The sequence below is a fragment of the Lactuca virosa genome, chromosome 3, assembly GCF_052849685.1.
Source record: "Lactuca virosa cultivar CGN04683 chromosome 3, Lactuca_virosa_CGN04683_v6, whole genome shotgun sequence".
Classification (NCBI taxonomy): domain Eukaryota; kingdom Viridiplantae; phylum Streptophyta; class Magnoliopsida; order Asterales; family Asteraceae; genus Lactuca; species Lactuca virosa.
The window spans coordinates 9874452-9898939 of NC_136428.1; the positions used below are offsets into that span (position 1 = coordinate 9874452).

At 40.0% G+C, this 24488-nt stretch overlaps 3 protein-coding genes across 3 annotated transcripts; all 3 read left to right on the plus strand.

Moving 5' to 3' along the window:
- The first annotated feature begins 10628 nt into the window (after positions 1 to 10628).
- Positions 10629 to 12337, plus strand: LOC145165199 (glyoxylate/hydroxypyruvate reductase HPR3-like). The gene is made up of 2 exons (XM_079083882.1): positions 10629 to 11217; positions 11780 to 12337. Exons 1-2 carry the CDS (start codon positions 10735 to 10737, stop codon positions 12305 to 12307), a joined length of 1011 nt encoding a protein of 336 aa, XP_078940008.1. The 5' UTR covers positions 10629 to 10734; the 3' UTR covers positions 12308 to 12337.
- Positions 12338 to 12415: 78 nt separating this feature from the next.
- LOC145165201 (glyoxylate/hydroxypyruvate reductase HPR3-like) lies at positions 12416 to 13896 on the plus strand. The gene is made up of 2 exons (XM_079083883.1): positions 12416 to 13000; positions 13242 to 13896. The coding sequence occupies exons 1-2, from the start codon at positions 12545 to 12547 to the stop codon at positions 13767 to 13769; spliced, it is 984 nt and encodes a 327-aa protein (XP_078940009.1). The 5' UTR covers positions 12416 to 12544; the 3' UTR covers positions 13770 to 13896.
- A 583-nt stretch (positions 13897 to 14479) lies between these two features.
- Positions 14480 to 16552, plus strand: EXPA7 (expansin A7). The gene is made up of 3 exons (XM_079083884.1): positions 14480 to 14696; positions 15448 to 15757; positions 16038 to 16552. The coding sequence occupies exons 1-3, from the start codon at positions 14519 to 14521 to the stop codon at positions 16348 to 16350; spliced, it is 801 nt and encodes a 266-aa protein (XP_078940010.1). The 5' UTR covers positions 14480 to 14518; the 3' UTR covers positions 16351 to 16552.
- The last annotated feature ends 7936 nt before the right edge of the window (positions 16553 to 24488 follow it).

Below are 24488 nucleotides of genomic sequence, written 5' to 3' on the forward strand. Positions count from 1 at the left end.
CACTGTACCTTTACCAAAGGTATTTCCTTGTTCCGCAGAATCTTCTTCTTCCTTTCCAAAATAGCCACCGGCCTCTCCACATAGTTCAGGCGTTCGTCGACCTGAATGTCATCCAACGATACCACTGCCTCCTGGTCCATAATGCACTTTCGCAATTGCGAAACATGAAATGTGCTGTGGATCCGGCTAAGCTCCTCCGGAAGCTCTAGCCTATAAGTCACCCTGCCAACCCTGACAACAATCCTGAACGGCCCGATGTAGCGGGGACCCAATTTTCCCCTCTTCCTGAAGCGGATCACTCCCTTCCAGGGTGAAACCTTCAGGAGAACCATGTCACCCACCTGAAACTCCAGCTCAGATCGACGTCGGTCGGCATAACTTTTCTGCCGACTCTGAGCGGTCTGCAGTCGCTGTCTAATCTGTTGTATCATCTCGGTAGTTTGCAGAACTACCTATGTCCGACCCATCACTCTGTGCCCAACCTCGCCCCAGCAGACTGGGGTCCTACACTTCCGCCCATACAACAGCTCGAAAGGCGGGGCACCAATACTGGAATGATAGCTGTTGTTGTAGGCGAACTCTACAAGCGGTAGGTGGGAATCCCAACTCCCACCGAAATCAATGACGCACGCCCTCAACATATCCTCGAGGGTCTGTATGGTCCGCTCACTCTGCCCATCAGTCTGCGGATGGAACGTTGTACTAAAATGCAACCTCGTACCTAGTTCCTCGTGGAACTTCTGCCAAAAACGGGAAGTAAATCGGACATCCCGGTCGGAAACTATGGAAACTGGAACCCCATGGCGAGAGACAATCTCGCGGACGTACAGGTCGGCCAACTTCTCCGCCGACGAACTCTCCCGTATAGCTAGGAAATGGGCACTCTTGGTCAATCGATCCACGATGACCCATATAACATCGAAACCCTTTGCCGTCTTTGGCAACTTCGTGATGAAATCCATCGTGATCCGTTCCCATTTCCACATGGGAATCTCCAGGGGCTGCAGCTTACCATGCGGCCTCTGGTGCTCGGCCTTGACCATCCTACAGGTCAAGCACCTCTCAACAAACCAAGCGATATCTCGCTTCATGCCCGGCCACCAATAACTCGAACTCAGATCACGGTACATCTTGGTGGCTCCCGGATGAATAGAGAAGCGAGACTTATGAGCCTCCTCCATCACTGTCTGCCGGACCCCTCCGGTCATCGGAACCCATACCCGACCGTAACGAGTCAACAATCCGCGGCTATCCTGAACAAACCGGGCGCTTTCGCCCTTAATCTTCTCCAACTTCCAGTTCTCTGGTCTCATACCCTCAATCTGAGCATCCCTGACCAGACCCACCAGCGGGGTATCCACCGCTATCCTCATACACCTGGCTGGGGTTGAGGACCCAGCTGACTTGCGGCTTAGAGCATCCGCAACCACGTTCGCTTTACCAGGATGGTAAAGGATCTCACAATCATAGTCCTTAACTACATCCAGCCACCTGCGCTACCTCATATTTAGGTTTGGCTGATCCATAATGTGCCTCAAACTCTTGTGATCCGTGTATATGGTACAACGGACCCCGTACAGATAGTGCCTCCAAATCTTGAGAGCGAAGACCACCGCTCCCAACTCAAGATCGTGCGTGGGGTATCTCGTCTCATGCGGCTTTAACTGCCGCGATGCATAAGCTATCACTCGTCCCCTCTGCATGAGGACTGCCCCTAAGCCTATGATGGACGCATCAAAAAATACCACGAAATCCTCCACTCCCTCGGGGAGTGTCAACACTGGCGCCTCGCATAACCGCTGATGGAGGGTCTCAAACGCCCTCTGCTGCTCAGGGCCCCACCGGAAATCCACTCCCTTCCTCGTTAGACGAGTGAGGGGTACAACAACCTTGGAGAAATCACGAATGAATCTCCGATAATACCCTGCTAAACCCAAGAAACTCCTGATGTCTGAGGGAGATCTCGTAGTCTCCCACTGCATAACCGCCTCCACCTTGGCCGGATCGACCAAAATCCCATCCTGGTTAACGAGATGTCCGAGGAACTGAACCTCTCGTAACCAAAACTCACACTTCGAGAACTTGGCATACAGCCGTTCTCGGCGCAGTACCTCCAGCAGCTCCCTGAGATGCTCCTCATGCTCCTCTCGGGTCTTGGAATATACCAAGATGTCATCTATGAACACAATGACCGAGCGATCGAGCATCGGTCTGCAGACTCGGTTCATCAGATCCATGAACACTGTTGGCGCGTTGGTGAGCCCAAACGACATCACCACGAACTCGTAACGACCATAACGAGTCCGAAATGCGGTCTTCTCCACGTCCTCCTCCCTCACCCTGACCTGGTGGTATCCTGATCTCAAATCAATCTTGGAAAACCAAGATGCACCCTGCAGCTGATCAAAAAGATCGTCTATCCTCGGAAACGGATAACGGTTCTTCACCGTTTAACTTGTTCAGCTCCCTATAGTCAATGCACATCCTGTGCGAACCGTCCTTCTTCCTGACGAACAGGATCGGTGCTCCCCAGGGTGAACTACTCGGACGAATAAACTGCTTACCCAACAGCTCCTGCAACTGAGACGACAACTCCTGCATCTCTGGCGGTGCCAGTCGGTACGACACCTTAGCGATAGGGGCCGCACCCGGCACTAGATCAATCCTAAACTCAACCTGCCTCTCCGGAGGCACTCCGGGTAACTCCTCCGGAAACACATCAGCAAACTCTCTAACCACCGGAACCTCTGAAACTGAGAGGTGCTCCCTAACCCGCGTATCTACTACATACGCCAAATAACCGACACACCCGTGCTGTATATACTGTCGAGCCCTGGCTGCCGAACAAAACCCTGATCCCAACCTGGTGCCCTCGCCATATACTACCAGTTCTCCCCCACTTGGGGTTCGAACCACCACCCGCTGCCTCTCACAGTCGATCATGGCGCCGAAACGGCTAAGCCAATCCATCCCTACAATCACGCATACATCCCCCATGGGGATAGGAATCAAATCTATCGGGAAGGACACCCCGAAAATCTCCAACTCGCATCCCCGGTAAACCGAAGAAGCAGAAACCCCGTGCTCGTTGGCGATCGAAACTCGCAACGGACACTCAAGATCACCTATCGACACACTGAACCCTCTAGAGAAAGTCTGAGATACAAACGACCGACTCGCCCCCGAGTCAAATAATACCAAAGCGGGCAAAGAATTCACTAAAAACGTACCTAACCACAGGTACAATCAATAAGCATAACACCAATACAATAACTGAGACAGAGAATAGAAACGTACCAGCAACCACATCCGGCGCTGCCTTGGCCTCCTCGGCCGTGAGCTGGAAGGCGCGACCCTGAGCCTTCGGAGGCTCCACCCTGCCTGGCCTCCCATCTCCAATCCTCACGGTGGCTGGCGCGGGACCCTGCGCCGACTTGGCAGCGAGCTGCGGACAGTTGGTCTTCACATGACCAACCTGATGACAATGGTAACAAATCCTCATATCTGCTGGAGGAGCGGACTGACGGCAGTCCCTGGCATAGTGCCCCTCCTTGCCACATTTGTGGCACCCCCTTCCTGCTCTACACACTCCCGAATGAACCCTGCCACACTTTCCACAAGTGCGGCTCTGCTGACCCCCAGACTGTGCATCAACGGTCTTAGACCGCTTAGGCGCCGGCTGAGACTGTGTCGGTGCCTGATGCTGCTCCTTTAGCTGCAGCTCTATCTCCAGCTCACGCCGCCTCGCGGCTTCCTGTAGATCCAGGAGGGTCTCACAACGCTGTGTAGCCACAAACTGTCATATATCCGTCTTGAGCATACTCAGATAACGAGTCATCTGAGACTGCTCCGACGCAAACTCCGGGCAAAACATAGCCCTCTTCGTGAACATCCGGGTAATCTCCATCACAGACTCCCCATCCTGTCTCAATGTCAAAAACTCCTGAGCAAGCCACTCCCGTTCCACGCGCGGAACGTAGCGGGTGCGAAACATATCTCGGAACTGCTCCCAAGTAACAGCAGCCCGCTGATCATCAGAATATGAACCTGTCATCAATCTCCACCAGTCCTTTGCCCCGAGCCTAAGCAGGTTCAGAGCACACCTGACCTTCTGGTTAGCAGGACATGAGCACGTGAAGAAACAACCCTCCACGTCAGACAACCACCGCATAGCCCTGATCGCATCCTGAGTACCATCAAATGTCGGGGGCTTCGTATTATCGAAGTCCCGGTACTGGAAAGCCCTGCCGGCTCCTCCTCCAACCCCTGCCGCAGTTACAGCCGAAGTGGCTGCAGCGGCTGCTGTCTCTGCCAGAGCTGCATATCGCTCATCAAAATACTCGACCATCGCGGTCTTGATCGATCCAAACATCTCTGGTAGCTGCGCTCGGAAAGCCACAGAGACCTCATCGTGCACAATCTCCCGGATCCTGGCATCCAGCTCCTCAGTCCCCATCTGAACCACGGGCTCAGGTGCTACCGGCACCTCTGGCCGTCCGTCCCCTTGTCCCTACCCTGATCCGAATCCCGATCCTGATCCGGACCCAGCAGCAAAACGTCTCGTCACCACCATACTGAAAGATATGTTCAAGACATCAGATACACAACATAATATCGAGAGACCAAAACTCACAAATCCTAGGGGTTGTGACTTCCTTGCTACGCGTATGGGTCCTGTGCTTTCAGTAGTACGGGCCCATACTACCTTCCACACCTACCCATATATGTTTGTGTGCGTACTAATGAGCATAAATGAATATACACAAATGAACATAAAATGAACATTAACACATACAAATGAACCAATAATAAAAAAAGTTCGTAAGGGTGAATGTATTTCAAACTTACAGCTCTGGTAATAATTTTAAATTTCAGGCTTTTAGCATTTTATTATGTTGGCTTATACATATAATTGGTCATCATAAATTAACCTAAACAAACATAAATGAGGGAATGTAAATTAATATAAACGAACATAAACACACAAATTTGTGCAATGAACATAAATGAATGTAAATGATCGCAAACAAACGGATATAAAACAAGTTATCATTTATATATATATATATATATATATATATATATATATATATATATATATATATATATACACTAGACGAATTCTCGCGTATTGCGCAACGTAGGTTAAAGATATATTGTTAAAATGTTGAAAAATATATGTTTAAAATGGTTATGGTATTGACATTAACTTTGACATAATATTTTGAACAATATTATTCATTGACATCAAACCACATTCCTCGGTAATAAAATTAAATATAATTATCTATTTAATATTATTTTTAACAATTGTTATGATTGATTAATTTAAATTTTTTGTAACGTCCAAAAATTTCACGCCAAATTCAAACTTTTTTTTAATCACAAATAAAAGTCAAATAGTATTGTTTACAAAATGTTTTCAAATCAATATCCATCAGAGTGTCCCAAAATCATAACATAAGGATGAGGAGCGGTACGGTCACGCCTTCGACTTGCCACGATCTCTCGAAGTACCTGAAACAATAAACTGAAAACTGTAAGCCCGAGGGCTTAGTGAGCTACCCCCAAAATACCAATACCACACTGACAATACCATATCAGTAACAATCAATCATGCATACTGGGCCATCGGCCTGACTGGTCCGCCCTACCGGGCCTACAGCCTATCTGAATCTATTCATGCATACTGGGCATTCGGCCTGACTGGACCGCCCTACCGGGCCTACAGTCTATCAGAATCTATCCCGAGCCTTCGGCATGACTGGTCCGCCTCGTGGGCCTGCAGTCTCCCCGGACCGCTCATAGGGTATGTTGGCCTTCAGCACAAAGCAGGACCGCCTCAACCCAACCAATAAGCAAATAACCAAGTTCGCATAACTATCATATACTGGCATATACAAACATCAAACATATCTGTCATACTGATCATCAACCATAGAATCCTCTCGTAAGTAGAGTACCGACCTAGCAGGTCACTAACATACCAATCCTTACGGATCATAAAACATAACATACTGTCTACCCTGATTCCGATCTAGCATACCAAACCATATGTAGTATACCATAACAATAACAACTAAAAGGGCCGGCCTTGGTGCCGTAGACCCTATCGATATAGTGAGGATAACTCACCTCGCAGATGTCGACTCGAAAGGTAAACTCCAATTCTCGGATCACTTGACATAGGCTCCACCACCTATGACCATAGTACAATATACTCATAAGTCCTTAAATCTATAAGGTACTCCATAACCCACCAGTCAACCCCTGGTCAAGGTCAAAGTCCTCAGTCAAGGTCAACAGTCCATGTTGACCCCCAACTCGCCGAGTACCCTTGGCTACTCGCCGAGTTCCTCGAAGCACATTCCACTCGCCGAGTCATCGGGGTGACTCGTCGAGTTCCTTCGATTGCCGTTCAAACTCTAAGGCCACCCGTCGAGTTTCCTCCTTGCCACTCGACGGGCACACACGCATACATATCCTAGGGAAAACTCATCCGACTCGCCGAGTTGTTCTTCAACTCGTCGAGTCTTATGGTGATCTTCATCGGACTCGCCGAGTTGTTCATCCAACTCGTCGAGTTCACGGCCATCTTCATGTGACTCGCCGAGTCAACCTTGCGACTCGCCGAGTCCATTCAGTCCTTTTTCCATACAGACTTGTTTTGAGCCATGCAGCAGCTCCAAATCACATATCCAAGCTTCTAGGGCATGCTTTTCACGTAAAGTTGCAAACTTTACGTGCATGCATGACTAATAAGGCTCTTAATGCCAAAACTAAGTTCTTAATGGGGCTTTATGCACAAGGATGGCCTCATTCTCGACCAAAATCAGAGCTTTATGACTCTAGAACCCAAGAAGGTTACAGATCTGAAGTTACAACTTCAGATCTAGCTCATATCCCACATTACCATCTCAACCAAACCATAAAAACCCTAGATCTCAACCAAAATAGGTCTAGAAAGAAAAAGGAGAAAAGATGACGACTTGATACCTCCAAATGATGCTATTTGAGGTAGATTTCTGATCTCCCACACTTCCTTGCTCCTAGCCCTTTTGTTTTCCCCAAGCTCCTTTCCTCACAAGATCTCCTCTCCAAAGCTTTACACACACAAGAATGAAACACCACACGAATTAGGGTTCTCTGAGCTCTCAAAGGACTGCAAAGAGGCCGAAGGAGGCTTATGCTTCCTTAAATAGGGTGCAAACCCCCGGGATTTAGGGTTTCATCTGCCAGCTCCTACTCGCCGAGTCCCAATATGGACTCGTTGAGTAGGTCACTTAACACGCGATCCCACCCCGCTGCTACTCGACGAGTAGGTCAACCAACTCGTCGAGTATAGCTTCACCCAATAAATCTTATTTAAACAATACCTGAGAATCGGGGCGTTACATTTTTACTTATGCGATTATTTTATAATTTCAATAATGATGATCATATAAAATACAATTTATTTGTTGTTAACGTTATGTAATTTTAAATTGATGTTATTATCATTTAAAATTATTGTTCTTTAGTTTTAAACCACTTATTATTATTAATAAGTTAAAGAAGACTTTTAAGAAACACTTAATATTATTATTAAAATGTGAAACATACATTGAATAATAAACTGAAAAGATAGACAATTTGCATTTCCAAAGAAACTTGCATAGATAATATGACATATCCATGATTTTTATAATTTGATTTTATTATTTATAATTATGGTTCATTACTTTTAAAACCACTTATTATTATTAATAAACGAAAGAAAACTTTTAAAAGACACTTATTATTATAATTAAAATGTTAAACATATACTAAAATAAAAGCTGATAAGATAGACAATTTGCATTTTAAAGGAGACTTACATGGATAATATGGATAATATTGCATATCTATGATTTTCTATTAATTATTACTTTGAAGCAACACAAACATACAACACATATACAATATTTAATTAAATATTATCTAAATCTCATTCCATAACATATGATCGATAACATGAATATAATTTAATTTATATTAAAGTTTTAACCACAACATAAAATGATTGTCTTAAAAAATACTTAAACCAAGAAAAATATAAAAAAAAAAGATTAGTATATAATAAACTTACAAATTAAAAAATTTAACATAATAACATGGCTCGAAAAATGGTCCAAAGCCCTCAAACCAATACAAAACCTTTAAACTTGTTTTCTTTGTGAATTTTGTATGTGATTTGTATTTGTGTGTCTACTTAAAGAGAATGACATTTTTATAGTAGACTATCAATTAATTGCTTATTAAACATATTATATAAGTTATAAAACATTTCATGATGTGTGATTAATTACTTTGAATGTGAAAATTTGTAGAGGTTTCAAATGCATGAGGTGCTTGGAAATTTGTATGGGGGTTTCAAATGCATGAGGTGAATAGGAAAAATGCCTCCTTTATATATATATATATATATATATATATATATATATATATATATGAGATGATAGGAAAAATGTCTCCTTTAAATAGTGACAATGTTTATAAACTTGACATATGAATTATCCTTTCATATTTAACAAAAAATGAGAAATTTATTGTTTACTCTACATTAATATATATATATATATATATATATATATATATATATATATATATATATATATTATGTTGTGAATGCTAGATTGGGTTGGTGTTCATTTAGCTTAGGGAGAGAAACTAAGCACCTTGCTCTTAGGATCGTTCGATCAAAGCTTCTCCAATGAGACTTTTCTTTTAGGAAGACGATAGCCTGATTCAAAGATTGGTTAGATATCTAAAAAGAGAGAGATGTGTTGTATGAGAAACTCGACTGTGCGTTACATGTGCTCTACATGCTGCACTCCTTCTTTTTTTCCCTTTTTTCTTTTGATTCGGAAGACGTTCGTTGCGTTTTGGTTCAAAGTTCATGGTTTTCAGTATATCTCTAGATAGGCCTCTCACTTCACACAACACAATGTATTGCTATTTGCATTCATCCTTGTAACTTACCGCATCAAGTTGCTAAACTATCCATTTAATCATTAGGGATGAGAAAAATATGTGAAACTCGACTGCTTGCACAAAGTGGGATAGATCTATTGCCAGAGATGGAGACAGATAGTTAGCTAGACTTCCAACCGAAGTCAGTGTTGTGTTCAACTTCACGGTTGGAAGGATTACTTTTTGTCGTATGCCTTTTCCTTCTCTCTATTCTCTTAACAAAGTAGGCTCAAGTCAAACTTTTGTCTTGCTAGGTGGTTGAAAGAGCCACCTTAGAATAAAGCCTTTATGTTGGGAGATCTTTGTGATCAGGATGAGGTAGATGCCTCCCAATCGAGGGGCGAGTCGACTCAGTGCTTTGCGGGGGATGCAGTCAAGGTTTTGCTTACTATGTTCTAGTCACACAAAAGGAAAGCACTACTATTAATTGTCTTATCGTTTTATGTGCACTTTTTAAGGGGAACCAAACTTGCCGACATAGGAAACTATATGGACCAAACCTGTAAATTTTCTAGTAGGTAGGGATTAATTATGTAAAAATTTTAAATATATGGATCGCTTCTGTAAAAAAAATACACAATGACATTTGTTGTAAACTACGAGGATAATTTTTGTACTTTTTTAAACATATGAACCATTTATGTATTGAAAAATACACAATGACATTTTCTGTAAATTACGGGGATAATTTTTGTAATTTTTTTTATACTTGGGTCAAACCTGCCAACATATAAAAATCTTAGACATAAAAATAAAAAAAAATCTTTATAAGGAGCTTTTCCATAAATTAAAAAACTACAAGGACTAAATTTGTCAAAATCTGAACCTTTGTAGCAAAACTCCAAAAATGAAAAACAATATTGTTATTAAGAACTTTATATTTAATATATAGTATAATAGTAAATTATATAAAACAAGTTGTTATAATAAAAAAAATATATTAATGTATGTAATAGTTTATTTATGTATAATTAAAATGTAAACTTATATATATATAAAGAAAAAGCAATATACAAAGAAGTCATTGTATTTTATATTTTCACTGTTAAAGTTTTGTCACTGAAACCACTTAAAAGTGACAATATTTTTATGTTTATCCTTTTAACACTAATAGATTAAAATGGTCATAGTATTCCTTAGATATAACATAATGATTGGTGTACGAATTTCATAAAAAACGGTTTATATTCAAACAATGACACACCTTAAATATTACTAGTTTTCGGATATCCACAGCTATAAGCTAAAAATAATGTTTTGATAAAAACAGCTTATAGCGGTGACAAACTGTTAATAAATCATTTTTTTCATAAGTTAACTCTTTTAACTTATTAGCTAATAAGTCATAAGTTTTTTTTTTTTTTTGTTTTGCCAAACATACCCTTAATGTTGGTCATCCAAATAAACTTATAAAACAATTCATCATTTTAAACCAAGATATAAAACATTATAAAAAATTGAATGATTTTATAAGATATTTTGAAATAAACTTTAACACTAGATATTATTGTAAAACTACTAAATGGTCGATATAATTTTTTTGTTAAACTTGGGTGTGGTTTTGTTTGACATTTTGATTCTTTTTAGTAGTCGATATATTTTTTTGTTAGACTTGGGTGTGGTCTTGGACTTTTGTTGACATTTTGATTCTTGCTCATTGCTCATGGTACTTTAATAAGTCGCTTTTAAGGTCCTCAAACGTCCGTTAACTTCCATACTACACTTATACTGTATCTTCCGTCAATGGCGGAATCTCAGCAGCTCCAATCCACCACCGACTCCCAGCAGCCCCAATCCACCGTCGAAACCGGTAATAACCTTCCTGTTGCAATCATCCATCGCCTCCCCACTTTCAATTTCTCCTTCTCCTGGGCTAAAGGCATAGTCAACCCAATCGAACCTTCGGATCCGTTATACCCGATCCACCGGCTATCTGCTCGGGCCGTGATCGTCCTGGGTCCTAGCCCGCTCAAATCCGAGCACTTGGACCAATACCCATCCGTAGAATGTATTTTTGGAACATCCGCCGGCGTTGACCATATCGATTTAGCCGAATGTCGTCGCCGTAATATTCGAGTCACTAGCGCCGGTGATGCCTTCTCTGAAGACGGAGCCGATTATGCTATAGGGCTTTTGATCGACGTCCTCCGACTTGTTTCTGCTTCCGATAGGTTTGTCCGGGCCGGGTTGTGGCCCGTCGAAGGCATTTATCCTCTTGGAAACAAGGTATATCCTATGATCCATCCAAATCACCATTATCAAATCTATAGAGCTAATTTAAAAAAAAAAATCGAGTAATTAATCTACTCGCTTTGTTCCGATGATCTGGGATGTAGTATATGGTGATAGATTGTATTCTCCATTCTGTCATATACATGGATTTAATCATATGGCCATTGCTAACAACTAACATCCTTTTAGCAAATACTACAAATCATAAATTATTGGGGCTGGATTTGTATCAAACCTTGCATCATTTCTTATGATGAAAACTGCTAAATTGGTTAAGTTCTTCAATATCCTAACAAACATGCAAGAGACATAATTACAATAAGTCAATAACGTCAGCATGACTACATTGTAACCAAAATTTATGGTTACTCGTATAACAAATATCTAATGTGCATACTTCAAAACATAAAAAGGACATTTGTATCGTGGTGATGTCATTGCTACTATAGAGTTTGTTTGTAGTGAAACTTCAAACTTGGCTACTATTTTGTGATGATGTTGTCTTAATTTTTTTTATAAATTTGAAACTTGTTTACTATAACCTTTAATGATATAGGTAGGGGGAAAAAGAGTCGGGATTGTGGGGCTTGGAAGTATTGGCAGCTTGGTGGCTAAACGGCTTGAGCCATTCGGTTGCACCATCGGCTACACCTCAAGAAACAAAAAGCCACAACTTCCCTATCAGTTCTACTCCACAGCTCTTGATCTTGCAACCAACTCGGATGCCTTAATCGTGTGTTGTGCATTGACTGAAAAAACACGCCATGTCATCAACCATGATGTCATGAAAGCCCTCGGGAAGAAGGGTATTATCGTCAATATCGGACGTGGGGCCCTTGTGGATGAAAAGGAATTAGTAAAGTTGTTGGTTGGAGGTGAACTTGGAGGAGCCGGTCTAGATGTGTTTGAGGATGAACCGGAGGTACCAAGGGAATTGTTTACAATGGACAACGTTGTTTTGTCTCCACATAAAGCTATTGCAACAATCGAGGCGATTGAAGGATTGATACAGTTAGTTATTGGAAACATGAAAGCCTTTTTTTCAAATAAGCCATTGTTGTCTGAACTTAATCTTCATGATTAATATCGATTAAGTCTTTGTTTTTGTTGTGTATTTTGAACATCAAGAGAGGACAACACTTTATGATTATTGTCGATTAAGTCATAGTCGGTTTAATATATATGGTTGGACTTAATGGGTAAAACTTAAAAACAAAATTATAAAAAATAAAATAAAATCAAAGCACAAAGATAAGGTTTCTTTCCAAACGTCAGTTACTTTCCACGCTACATTCATACAGTAGTTACTAGTTATCCATCAATGGCCGACTCCCAACACCTCCAATCCACCACCGACGCCGGTAGCAACCTCCCTTTTGCAATAATTCATCGTCTCCCCAATTTCAAATTCTCTCTCTCATGGGCTCAAGATATCGTCAACCTAATCGAACCTTCAGATCCATTATACCCGATCCACGGGCCATCTGCTCGGGTCGCGATCGACATCGGTCCTAGCCCGATCAAATCGGAGCACTTGGACCAATACCCTTCTGTAGAATGCATTATTGGAACATCCGCCGGCGTTGACCATATTGATTTAGCTGAGTGTCGCCGCCGTAATATTCGCGTCACTAGCGCCGGTGATGCCTTCTCTGAAGACGGAGCCGATTATGCTATAGGGCTATTGATCGACGTCCTCCGACGTATTTCTGCTTCCGATAGGTATGTTCGTGCCGGGTTATGGCCCGATAAAGGCGATTATCCCCTTGGAAACAAGGTATCTCCCATGATCCAGTTTTTGATCTACTCGTTTGATTCCGATTGTCCGGAATCCGGATGTTGTATATGCCTATCTTAAATCTAAATTATCAGAAATTATATTTAGGGTCTCTTATATTTACTAAGTTTAGTACAAACTGTAGAAATGAAAGAAGTCCCTTTTTTAATTTTTAAACAAAATGGATGAAATGTTTTAAATTTTAAACGAACTTGATTGACAACTTATTTTCATTGCTCAGTTAGGGGGAAAACGAGTCGGGATTGTTGGGCTTGGAAATATCGGCAGCTTGGTGGCTAAACGGCTTGAGCCATTTGGGTGCACCATCGGCTACACCTCAAGAATCAAGAAGCCACAAGTTCCCTATCAGTTCTACTCCACAACTCTTGATCTTGCAACCAACTCGGATGCCCTAATTGTCTGTTGCGCTTTGACTGAAAAAACACGCCACGTCATCAACCACGATGTCATGAAAGCCCTTGGGAAGAGGGGCATTATCGTCAATATTGGACGTGGGGCCCTCGTGGACGAAAAGGAACTTGTCAAGTGTTTGGTTGGAAGCGAACTTGGAGGAGCCGGTCTGGATGTGTTTGAGAATGAACCTCAAATGCCAAAAGAGTTGATGACGATGGACAACTTTGTTTTGTCTCCACATGAAGCAATTCTAACACCAGAGTCGTTTGAAGCATTGAGAGAATTGATTAGAGAAAACTTGAAAGCATTCTTTTCGAATAAGCAGATGTTGTGTGAGCTTAATCTTAGTGGTTAATGTTGATTTTCTCATAATCTTGTTTTTATTTTGAAGATTAGTAAGAATGAACTAGACTTGATATCGGATCCAATGGATGTATTTTGTGTTTGAATGCAATCAAAGATCTTTATTGGTTTCGAGTGAAGGTTTGTGTATTTTTTGTGTTAAAATGAAACATGGTTGAGTAAATTATCAAAAATTCAACATTATTCGTATCAAAACCTGAGTAGAACTAAAAGAAAAATCATTAATTGGGTATATATTATGTGTTCATTTTCGTTGACATTTATTGTGTTGTCTTTATGGTCATTAGAAAGGAAATAAGACTTTGTCTAATATAACTTAATAAAAGTGAAAGACAATTTAAATTGTACTTTGTACGAATCTATATTTTTTTGCTGATCAGTAAGTGATAAAAATTTATGAAGTCAAATATGATATTATTATACAACTTCAATGTGCAACGTAAGCCCTTTTGCATAATCTTTATATATATTTTTTTGTCACCCGCCATATAAAACCTGCTCGCACGTTGCAACCAAATTTCAATTAGTACAAACCTTTATTGCCTAATGCCTACAAGTACACATGTTAATTGCATAGAGAAACCCAACACCATTCAAACACAAATACTTTAATATGCACATTTGACTTGCAAAAACACAACTCTTCGTGAGGGTCACAAACCCACTCTTATTTTTGGCAGTATTTCAGGTCCTATAAATGTCTCTATAACATTTTTGAGGTCAACATTAGAGCAAAAACAAATGGCTTCATGGGTATTTTGCATCTTCCTTACAGTCACCACATTCGTCGTGTTTGATTCGGTTTTGGTTTATGGAGCGGGTTACACTGTCCCTCGCGCACCAACTGTGTATCGCCCAAGTGCATGGACTCTTGCACATGCCACATTTTATGGGGACGAATCCGCATCTTCAACCATGGGTACTACTTCTCTTTGTACACTATTTCTTCAAATAAGTGGCTTTTTATAGAAAATATACCAAGTTACATTTTAGTTTCAACAAGATGCAATGTTTAACCTGTAAACTAATTAAACCTGGTTGCATAATAGGTTTGGTGTTGCTTATTTAAAGTGCTTATTAGGTTACTGAGGTTTGATACCATTAAATTAATTTGATTGTTTGAATTACACAAAATAACTTACGCTGATTACTACGACTTAGTTTTAGTAATAAACACTTTTGAATAATTTGTTTTAATTTAACTTATTAGCTTATTACGGTATAATACATTTAACAGTGCTTGGATTGCACAAAATGGTTTTTTAGATAACATGTTTATGAATTTTTCTTTTTGGTATTGTATAAGATATGAAAAACATTTTCCCCTAAAATTGCATGTTGGCATTTGGTACCACACAAGACCATCAATATTTTTACGGCAAAAACATAAGTTGTTTTAACTAAACAGTCTCAAACACCCCCTTCCCCAAATAAAAAGTGACCTAGTGTTGCATAAATGAGTAAAAATGTGTAATTTGTTTTATAAATAAGGATTTAATAAGTGTGCATGTCATAAAATAATTGGTTTTCGATTGTAATGTCACATATTTGGGTACCAAACGAAACTTGCTTGCATATTTCTTCTAAAAGAACCATTTTGTTGCATAAATATGCATTTAATTTAACTCCTTTTGTGTTGAAATCTCTTAACGATTTTCAATTGATATCAGGGGGTGCTTGTGGATATGGGAACTTGGTCACAAACGGGTATGGTACAAATACAGCAGCAGTGAGCTCAACAATATTCAGCAATGGATACGCGTGTGGTCAATGCTACCAAATAAAGTGTGCCCAATCTCCATGGTGCTCAAAAGGCATCGCGACTGTAACAGCCACCAACCTTTGTCCACCCAACTGGTCTAAAAATTCAAATAGCGGCGGATGGTGCAATCCACCTCGAACCCATTTCGACATGGCTAAGCCCGCTTTCATGCAAATCGCCCAGTGGAAAGCCGGAATTGTCCCTGTCATGTATCGGAGGTATGTCTACTTCTTTCACCAACAAGGGGCCCCATCCCATATTTTACTAAGAACCATCCCAAAAAATCTCTTCTTTGCTAAAACAACCCCTCTTAGCACCCTTTTTTGCTAAAAACTCCCTCATTGACACCATTTTTTTGTCAAAAAGCCCCCAAAAAAACTTAAAATTTCAAAAAGTTTATACATTTTCTAATTTTGTTCAATTTTATACATAATGGACAAGTTCCCATTTCGACAGCCTTATGATGTGTCATTTACTTAAATTGCCTTTTTCTTGTAGGGTCCCGTGTGTCAGGAAAGGTGGTCTTAGGTTTTCGTTCCAGGGAAATGGTTATTGGCTGTTGGTTTATGTGATGAACGTTGGTGGTGCTGGTGACATTAAAAGTATGTGGGTCAAAGGAACTAAGACGGGTTGGATAAGCATGAGCCATAACTGGGGAGCATCGTATCAAGCTTTTGCGACACTTCGTGGTCAAGCATTATCCTTTAGGCTAACTTCTTACACAACCAAACAGACAATAACAGCTTACAATGTTGCCCCGGCTAACTGGAACCTCGGGTTGACTTACCAAGCTAAAGTCAACTTCCATTGATTTATCAACATGATGTGTTAATTTTTTTAAAATTTTCTTTAGTGATTTTCATGCGACACATTTTTTTGACGTTTAAGTTGTCGTATAATTTGTGATATTGATTGTGGTACGTAAGTTTTTGTTACAGGAACATCATTGTGTTATTCCTTTTTTATGGTGTAGTTTTATACTTAATTGAATAAAACAAATATTTTCTTACAAATATGAATTACAGCAACCATTTTTTGATGACAAATGAACAATATTATGATTCTTTTTTCCAGAAAAAGTAAAAAGAAAAAGAAATGGCCGGCCATAATGGTCTCAAAGGGTAATCTCCTAAGTTTATACAAGTTGAATTTTATGAATCGTGATTTACCAAAAGTTATAGATTGTGTCGTTATCATCATGATCCTTCTTGCCCTGTCCAGATGTGCTAAACCTGAAGTCGTTAAAAACTCATGTGTGCGCTACATATGAGGGTATTTTTCTAACACCCGACATTTTATAAAACAATTTACTATGATTTTAAAATATTTCCTAGTATTGAACCACATTTATCAAAATATTTTCAAACAGTTCTTAAAATGTTCATTTTTCATAAACTTTCAAACAATTGTATAACTACTCATTATATGTCTTTATGCAATTCAGACCTACGGATTTTGCTCCGTTTCACTATTCATTTTCAGTATATATTAGGATATTTTCCCTTTTTCATATCTTTTACTTTTATGAACTTTAAAACAAGTTCATAGTTATACATCACATATTCCCTTTAAGTTCAATAACATTTAACAGCCTGCATGGACTCCGTACATTACATGACCGCAAATACGTCTCATCACGTATGGGCTCGGTCACATTATGTGACCACATAACGTTGACCACTTAAGGAGAGCACATGATCTTGTCATGGCCCCATCATTTGAGACCCCTAGGTAAGTCGACACTTACTTTAATTTTCCATTACCATGTAAACTTTAGTCTCCATGCGAACTCTTAGGCAAATAAGCATTTACCAATGCAATTCATTCAACAATGCATGATTACACCATGGATGAACATAAAGCACATCTGCTAGATTAGATGAAGGAGATGATACCTTGGTTCACTTTTATGAGTTGAATCTTGTACCTCCTTGATTTTGCTTCACCAAATGAACCTTAAAACTATAGAATCGCCTTAAGATCACTTTGGAATTGATATGTTGTGAAAAGGATTCAAATGATTGACTTAAGGTCTCATAAACATATCTGCTATCGCAAGTTACGTGTCGTTTTCCTGTCTTGGATGCAGTGTGTCAGGCATAAGTTGCATCGCGTCCGACCAAAGAACGCCTCGCGTCCATCTTTTTTTTTATAGCAATGTACTTTGAATGCATCGTGTACACTTTACCTTATGCGTTGCGTTGTAACATATTAGGATGCCTTTCCCAAAAAAAGTAACCTACAACACCGTTTTGCATAAAATATATGTGTCTCTTCTTCATCTATTACACGTCGTGTTTCTCTTCTACATGTCGCGTCAACGTGCGTCACGTATCGTATCCCTCAACCTGCAGTTTGGGTCCTTAACTCAATTCCAATTACCCCTTTGTAATACTATCATGTAACATCCCAAATTCATGACCAAAAGTTTCATTTTTAATTAAGTAATTTATAAAAACGATATTCTGAAAACATCGACAATGTCATCCCATATTATAACCAATATCTCAAATATCCAAAACATGTCATAGAAAAGTAATATCAGAGTACAACTCCCAAAGATCTCATGTGCGGAAAAACCATAGTGTGATGTGCTGCGATCATGCAAGCTCCTTTCCTTTTGAAGAAGAAGTACCTGAAACGAAAACTGAAAACCGTAAGCACGAAGTTTAGTGATTTCCCCCATCATACCACATACCATACATACATGACTATCAAGCATATATGGGTGCTTGCAGCCCCTTCGGTCTCTTTTAACCGGTACTGTGTATGTTTCAACCCCTTCGGTCTCTTTCAACCGGTACTAGGTATATTTCAACCCCTTCGGCCTCTTTCAACCGGTATTGGGTATGTTTCAACCCCTTCGATTTCTTTCAACCGGTACTGCCGAGCATATCTGGGTGCTGGCCTACCCCTTCGTTCTCTTTCAACCGGTTACGAGGTCTATTTCACCCCTACCACTACCACATATTATCCTAGCACATAAATCACATACTGCCTAACATATATGAGTGTTGACCTACCCCTTCGGTCTCTTTCAACCGGTTACGGGGTCTATTTCACCCCTCCCTACCACTACCACATAATATCATAACATACAATCATATAAGTCGCAACAGATAGTGGCATACCAGACAATTATCACAAATACAATAATCTCACTATAAACAACAATAAGTGGGCCGACATTGGTGCCTTCGACCCACTGTGTCACAACTAGCATTTTAGCTAGGAAATTCTATTGTCATGTAAACATCAACTATTGTAAGACTTGTACTCTAAGTGAATATCATGCTATATGCTAAAATGAAATCATCCATTTGAATCCAAACTCCTGAGTGAAGTTCAAAACCTAATACAATACATCTCATATATTCAACTATGGGTTGAAAACCCTAATAATCCCGGTTCAAATTTATTATGGACTAGGATCCTCTTATTGGGCTTAATAGACCAGTAAACTTTCAATTTGGCTATTTTGGGCCAAGGAACCCTATTTGGGCTCTAATTGGACCCACATCCATGAAACTAAAGTATTTTGGGTCATGTGGGCCTAGAATGATTCATCTTGTCTCTAATGGGCCATGATGGGCCGTGAATGGTTTCATAAGCCCTAATGGGCCGTAAACTATATTCATGGGCTTCATTGGGCCGTGAACCCTCATAAGGGCCCAATGGGCTGAAAATCTTCATCTTGGGCCTCATAAATTCGAACTAAATCAAGAAAGGGCCCAAACTCATTCATCCTCTCTCTTTTGTTCCCTTATACTCGGCCCAACAAAAAAAACAAATGGGAAGGAAATGGAGTTGACACCTCATCAATACCTAGTGGATATCCATGCAAGAGTGCATGTATCCATGCAACCCTTACATCACCCTCTTCATAATTCAACCCTTCCCCTCTCTCTTATCTCTTATCACTCTCGGCCATAGAGCCTTCATCACCACCATCACTTTTCATTTTCAAACTCAAGATTCTCTCACCCTTTTTCCTTTCTAGCACTAAGAACTTTCCCCCTCAAATCCTCCTAGTTTTCGAGAATTTTAAGGGCACATCAAGAACTTTTCATCAAAGCTCATCACTCTTAGTAAGTTTTTGTTTGACTCTATAGTTTAGCTTCAAGTTTACACCAAAAATCTCTTCTTAACCCACATCATTTCATGGTCTATGCTCTTGGACCTTCATAGATCTTGAAAAACCTTCTCAAGAAGCTTGCTAGGGCCGAGATCTTCTCATTTCCTCACCAAAAACCGAAAACTTCAAAGCAAAGTGAGTTCATACCCCCTCTTTTCGATTTTTACTTTGTTTTAGGGGAGAATACAAGTTGTTTTGTGTAGATCTATGTGTGTATGCATGATTTTGTGTATTTTTCTAGTTATATATGTGTTTATCTGTTATAAACATCTTGGACTTAAAGATCTACTAAAAGATGATGATATTGGTTTGACATAACACTTATTTCAACTCATCTTACAAGAAAAAGGTTTAAAGTACATTTAGTTTACTTGAAGCTAAGAAAAACTTCATGAAAGGGGCTAAAATCGACAAAATGACAAAAGTATGAGTTATTTATGTAACTCACGACTAGTAAGGGGTTCAAAAGGAAATTTTTGCTAAACAAGGCTAATCTCGACATTTGAGACCTTACAAGGACTAAAAATGTAAACATTTTCATAAATGGGCCTTATTTGGGCTTCTCACGGTTTTGGGCCCAAAATTTGTAATTCTTGATCTTTTGTGGGCTTAAATGTCATTCTCAAGAAAGTTGTGCCAAAAATGTAAATTTTTGAAAAGAAGGGTTAAAGTTGTGAAAATATCAAAATTTGGGCCAAAAAGATAAAATTTTCTATAATGGGCCGAATATGTAAATTTTCATAAAAATCAAGCCAAAAATGATATTTTTGACAAAAGTGAGTTAAAAATGTTATTTTTACAAAAACTAGCCTTAAATACAAGTTTTATCTAAAAAGGAGGCCTAAAATGTTATTTTTATGAAAATTGGGCCTTATTGGTAAATTTTTGGCTTAATGGGCCAAGAATGTCATTTTTACTAAAATTGGGCCTTAATTGTAAATTTTTGGCTTAATGGGCCAAGAATGTCATTTTTACAAAAAGTGGGCCTTTTATGCCATTTTGGTAAATAATTGAACTAATACTAGCAATATAATAACAAATAGACTAATTTTGACATTCTCATATTATTGGGCCTTAGTGGCCCGTTTATATGATTGATAGGTCCTGAATACTATTTATATGTTTATTGGGCCTCATTGACCCATTAACATGCTCGACGGACCTTGGATACTCTTTGCGTGCTATTTGGGCCTGTAAATAACTTACATGTGAAATGGGCCTTAGTTGTCCTTTTACATATATTTTGAGCCCATGTTATATAATCTCATTCCTTTCGGGCCTGGAAATGACTTACATGTTTAGTGAGCCTTAGTTGTTCACTTACATGGTTCATTGGGCCTAGAATGTGTTTATATGTTTCTCTTCGCATAAATTTGATTGAGGATCTAGTGAGACGTGTCGATTGACACCTATTGAGTGTACGATCGTAGCCTGTAGTTATAACCAGAGTCTCTTGGAGGGAGAGCGAGGGTTTGTGTATAGATCTATACGGGGATGACACCCCATACATGAGCTGTTTGCTACAGTTAGACTAAACCAGTCTAGGGTGACGAAAACCTTATTCTATTTTCCGTCGGCATCCATAAACGCCAAGACAGGCAAAATTGTCATTATCTAATATGGTTATAACGACTCACTGAGAGGAATTAACATTATGAAATTTACGGGAGACCATTCTCTTTTCTCTTTGGATTACCCGGGAACATACTCGCGCCGGTACTTGACCTCGGGGGTTGACATACCAGCATTCTTTTTTTTTTCAGGCAACATAGGGTTATCTGGGGGCATTCTCTTTACATTCTCTTCATTCACTTTTGGCATTCTATTAAACAATAACACACATGCATTAATACAAGATCGGACACAAACATACTAAACTATTTTAAGAAAATACAGGATTTTCTTGTAATTACAAGGTTATACGAATCATTTTCTCAAACATGCTTATGAACTCACCAACATTTTTATGTTGACCTTTTTAAATTAACTTGTATTCTCAGGAAACCGTTGAAGCAGGTTGGGCTGAGCAAATTAATGGATGTTTTGTTATATTTCTATTTGATCAGACTTTAATTATTTTGGCATGTAATATTCAAAAACAATACTCGATGTAAACAATGTATGTTGTTATATTACATGTGTGGTGATGATGATGTTATGTTTCAATAATATACTATGTGATGATACTACAAGGATGAAGTCACGCGCAAGCCCCCAGACGTTTCCGCCGTCTGGTTCGGGGGTGTGACAAATTTGTATCAGAGCATTATTTATAGTGAACTGACATATCTAATCATACAAGATATGCAAATATAAATACAATGGGACTAAAACACTATGAATAAAATACATACCTAGGTGTGCATTAAAACTATAACACTAAAAGTCTCTGGGGGAAATTGAACATCGTGGTTAAACCCGGACAATTATGTAGTCGTATTGGGGATAAATATAGCCTGATCAATTATATTTGTTCAAAATACGACCAACATATGTTCGGGAGTGATCATGTAACGCCCCGATTCTCAGGTATTGATTTAATGTGTGAATTCTTGATTTCAAGGGCTACTCAACGAGTTGATTGCCCTACTCGTCGAGTAGCAGCGGGTTGGTCCACGTATTTTAATGACCTACTCGCCGAGTCCAAGAAGGGACTCGACGAGTAGGAGCTGGCAGATGAAACCCTAAATCTCGGGGTTTTGCACCCTATTTAAAGGATCATTGGCCTCCCCCAGCCTCCCCTTTACTGCTTCTTGTCCCTCTCAAACCCTAATCGAGTGTGTGTGTTCCATTTGTGTATTTTTGAGCTTGGAAGAGGATTTTGTGGAGAAGGGAGCTTGGAGAGCAAGTATTCAGAAGCAAGGAGCTTGTGGGATCTGAAATCTACCTTATTGGACATCTTCTGGAAGGTATAAATCGTTACCCTAACCTCATTTCATTTTAGATCCTCTCTTTGGACAAATTCTAGGGTTTTCATGGTATGATTGGAAACTTTTCTTGTGTGCAAGCTAAGATCTGAAGTTGTAACTTCAGAACTGAGCTCCCTTGGGCTTCTTAGTCCATAAAGTTTCCAGCTTGTGCAAGAATGAGACTCTCCCAAGGTGTAAAGCTCCATTGGAAGCTTAGATTGGTCATTTAGGGCCTTTAGAGCCTTACATGTGCGTAAAGTTTGCAACTTTCCGTGATAAACATGCCTTAGAAGCTTGGATCTATAATCTAGAACCTTGCCATGGCTTAAAAAGCGTCTGCATGGATGAAGGTCTGCAAGGATTCGACGAGTTAGATGAACAGCTCGGCGAGCCCGTTGAAGATGGCCTTGAACTCGACGAGTTGGATGAACAACCCGACGAGTCCGTTGAAGATTTCCTTGAACTCGATGAGTCGTTCGAAGACTCGGCGAGTCGGCTAGGGTTTCTCCCAATTCTTGGACATGTATGAACTCGGCGAGTTAAAGGGGAACTCGACGAGCCAATCAAGGATTTCACAACTTCTCGAGTTCAGGAAGGACTCGACGAGTCGGTGAAATGCACTCGACGAGTCGAGTCAACATGGACTGTTGACTTTGACTGTGGACTTTGACTTGGACCAAGGGTTGACCAGTTTTCTTCTGAGGGTATTCTGGTAATTTGGAGATTTATGAAAAAGGGTTTTATGGAAACTATAGGTGGTGGAGTTCGTGTTGGTGATCCGGGAGTTGAGCTTTCTGGTTTCAGATGACAGTTGTGAGGTGAGTTATCCTCACTATACTAAGGGGTATAAGGCACCAAGGCCGGCCCATTGGATATGTTATCCTAGCAGTGTTAGATGTTGAATATGAGTTAGGGTTGCATGATAGTGGTTGTGCCAGTTAGGTAGACCTGTAGGACTACCTGTAATGTTATATGATTATTGTATGCTCAGTGGTTATGATATGTGTTTGTTATATGGGATGGGTTGAGGTTGCACTGCTTCGTGCGGTAGCCAACAAACCCTAGGAGCATTCCAGTTACGGGCTAAGGGAGACTCGTACTGTGGGCTCGTGGGTATTACAGTCTGTAGGGCTGTGGACCCGTTATGTGCTGTTCTGTTCAGTTGTTATGATATGTTATTACTGATATGGTTATGTGGACTGTATGTGTATCGGTATTTTGGGGGTAACTCACTAAGCTTTCGGGCTTACAGTTTCAGTTTATTGTTTCAGGTACATCAGGGGACCACGGCAAGGCGAAGGCATGATCGTACAGCTCCTCATATTATGTTTATGTTTCTGGGAATACTCTGATAAATAATATTTTGAAAACAAAGTTGTAATGTTTTGATGAACTTGACATGTTTTAAAAGTTTAAATTTGTTTGAAATTTTTGGGTGTTACAAGTTGGTATTAGAGCCTTGGTTTGAGTGAATTGGAGGAACACTCGTGTGACTCCAGTCTCAAATCAAGGAAAAGATTTTCAAAATGAATTCTAAAATGGTTTTCAAAATAAGTAAAGGAGGATGCAGGGTGTACGATCAGCCGAAGCCAGTAAGTAGACCCCAAAATACCATACAAGTTATTTGATTATGAGATATGTTAGAACAACATGTTAGCACCAGGCTAGGGATCTTCAGGAATTGCATGATAGAATTGCCTGATTACATGATGCCTGCTAGCCTAGGGTTTCCTTTATATGAGATTGACATCATTACTGTAGTTGCTTAGTGTATGCATCACGGTTATACATAATTAAGATCTTATAGCCTGAGAATGTTTGATTTGGCCTTATGTTCTGTTCTTGTTTGATTGAGAGCTTAGGGTAGGATTGGATATTCGAAAGTCTATAGGGTCCAGCGTTATG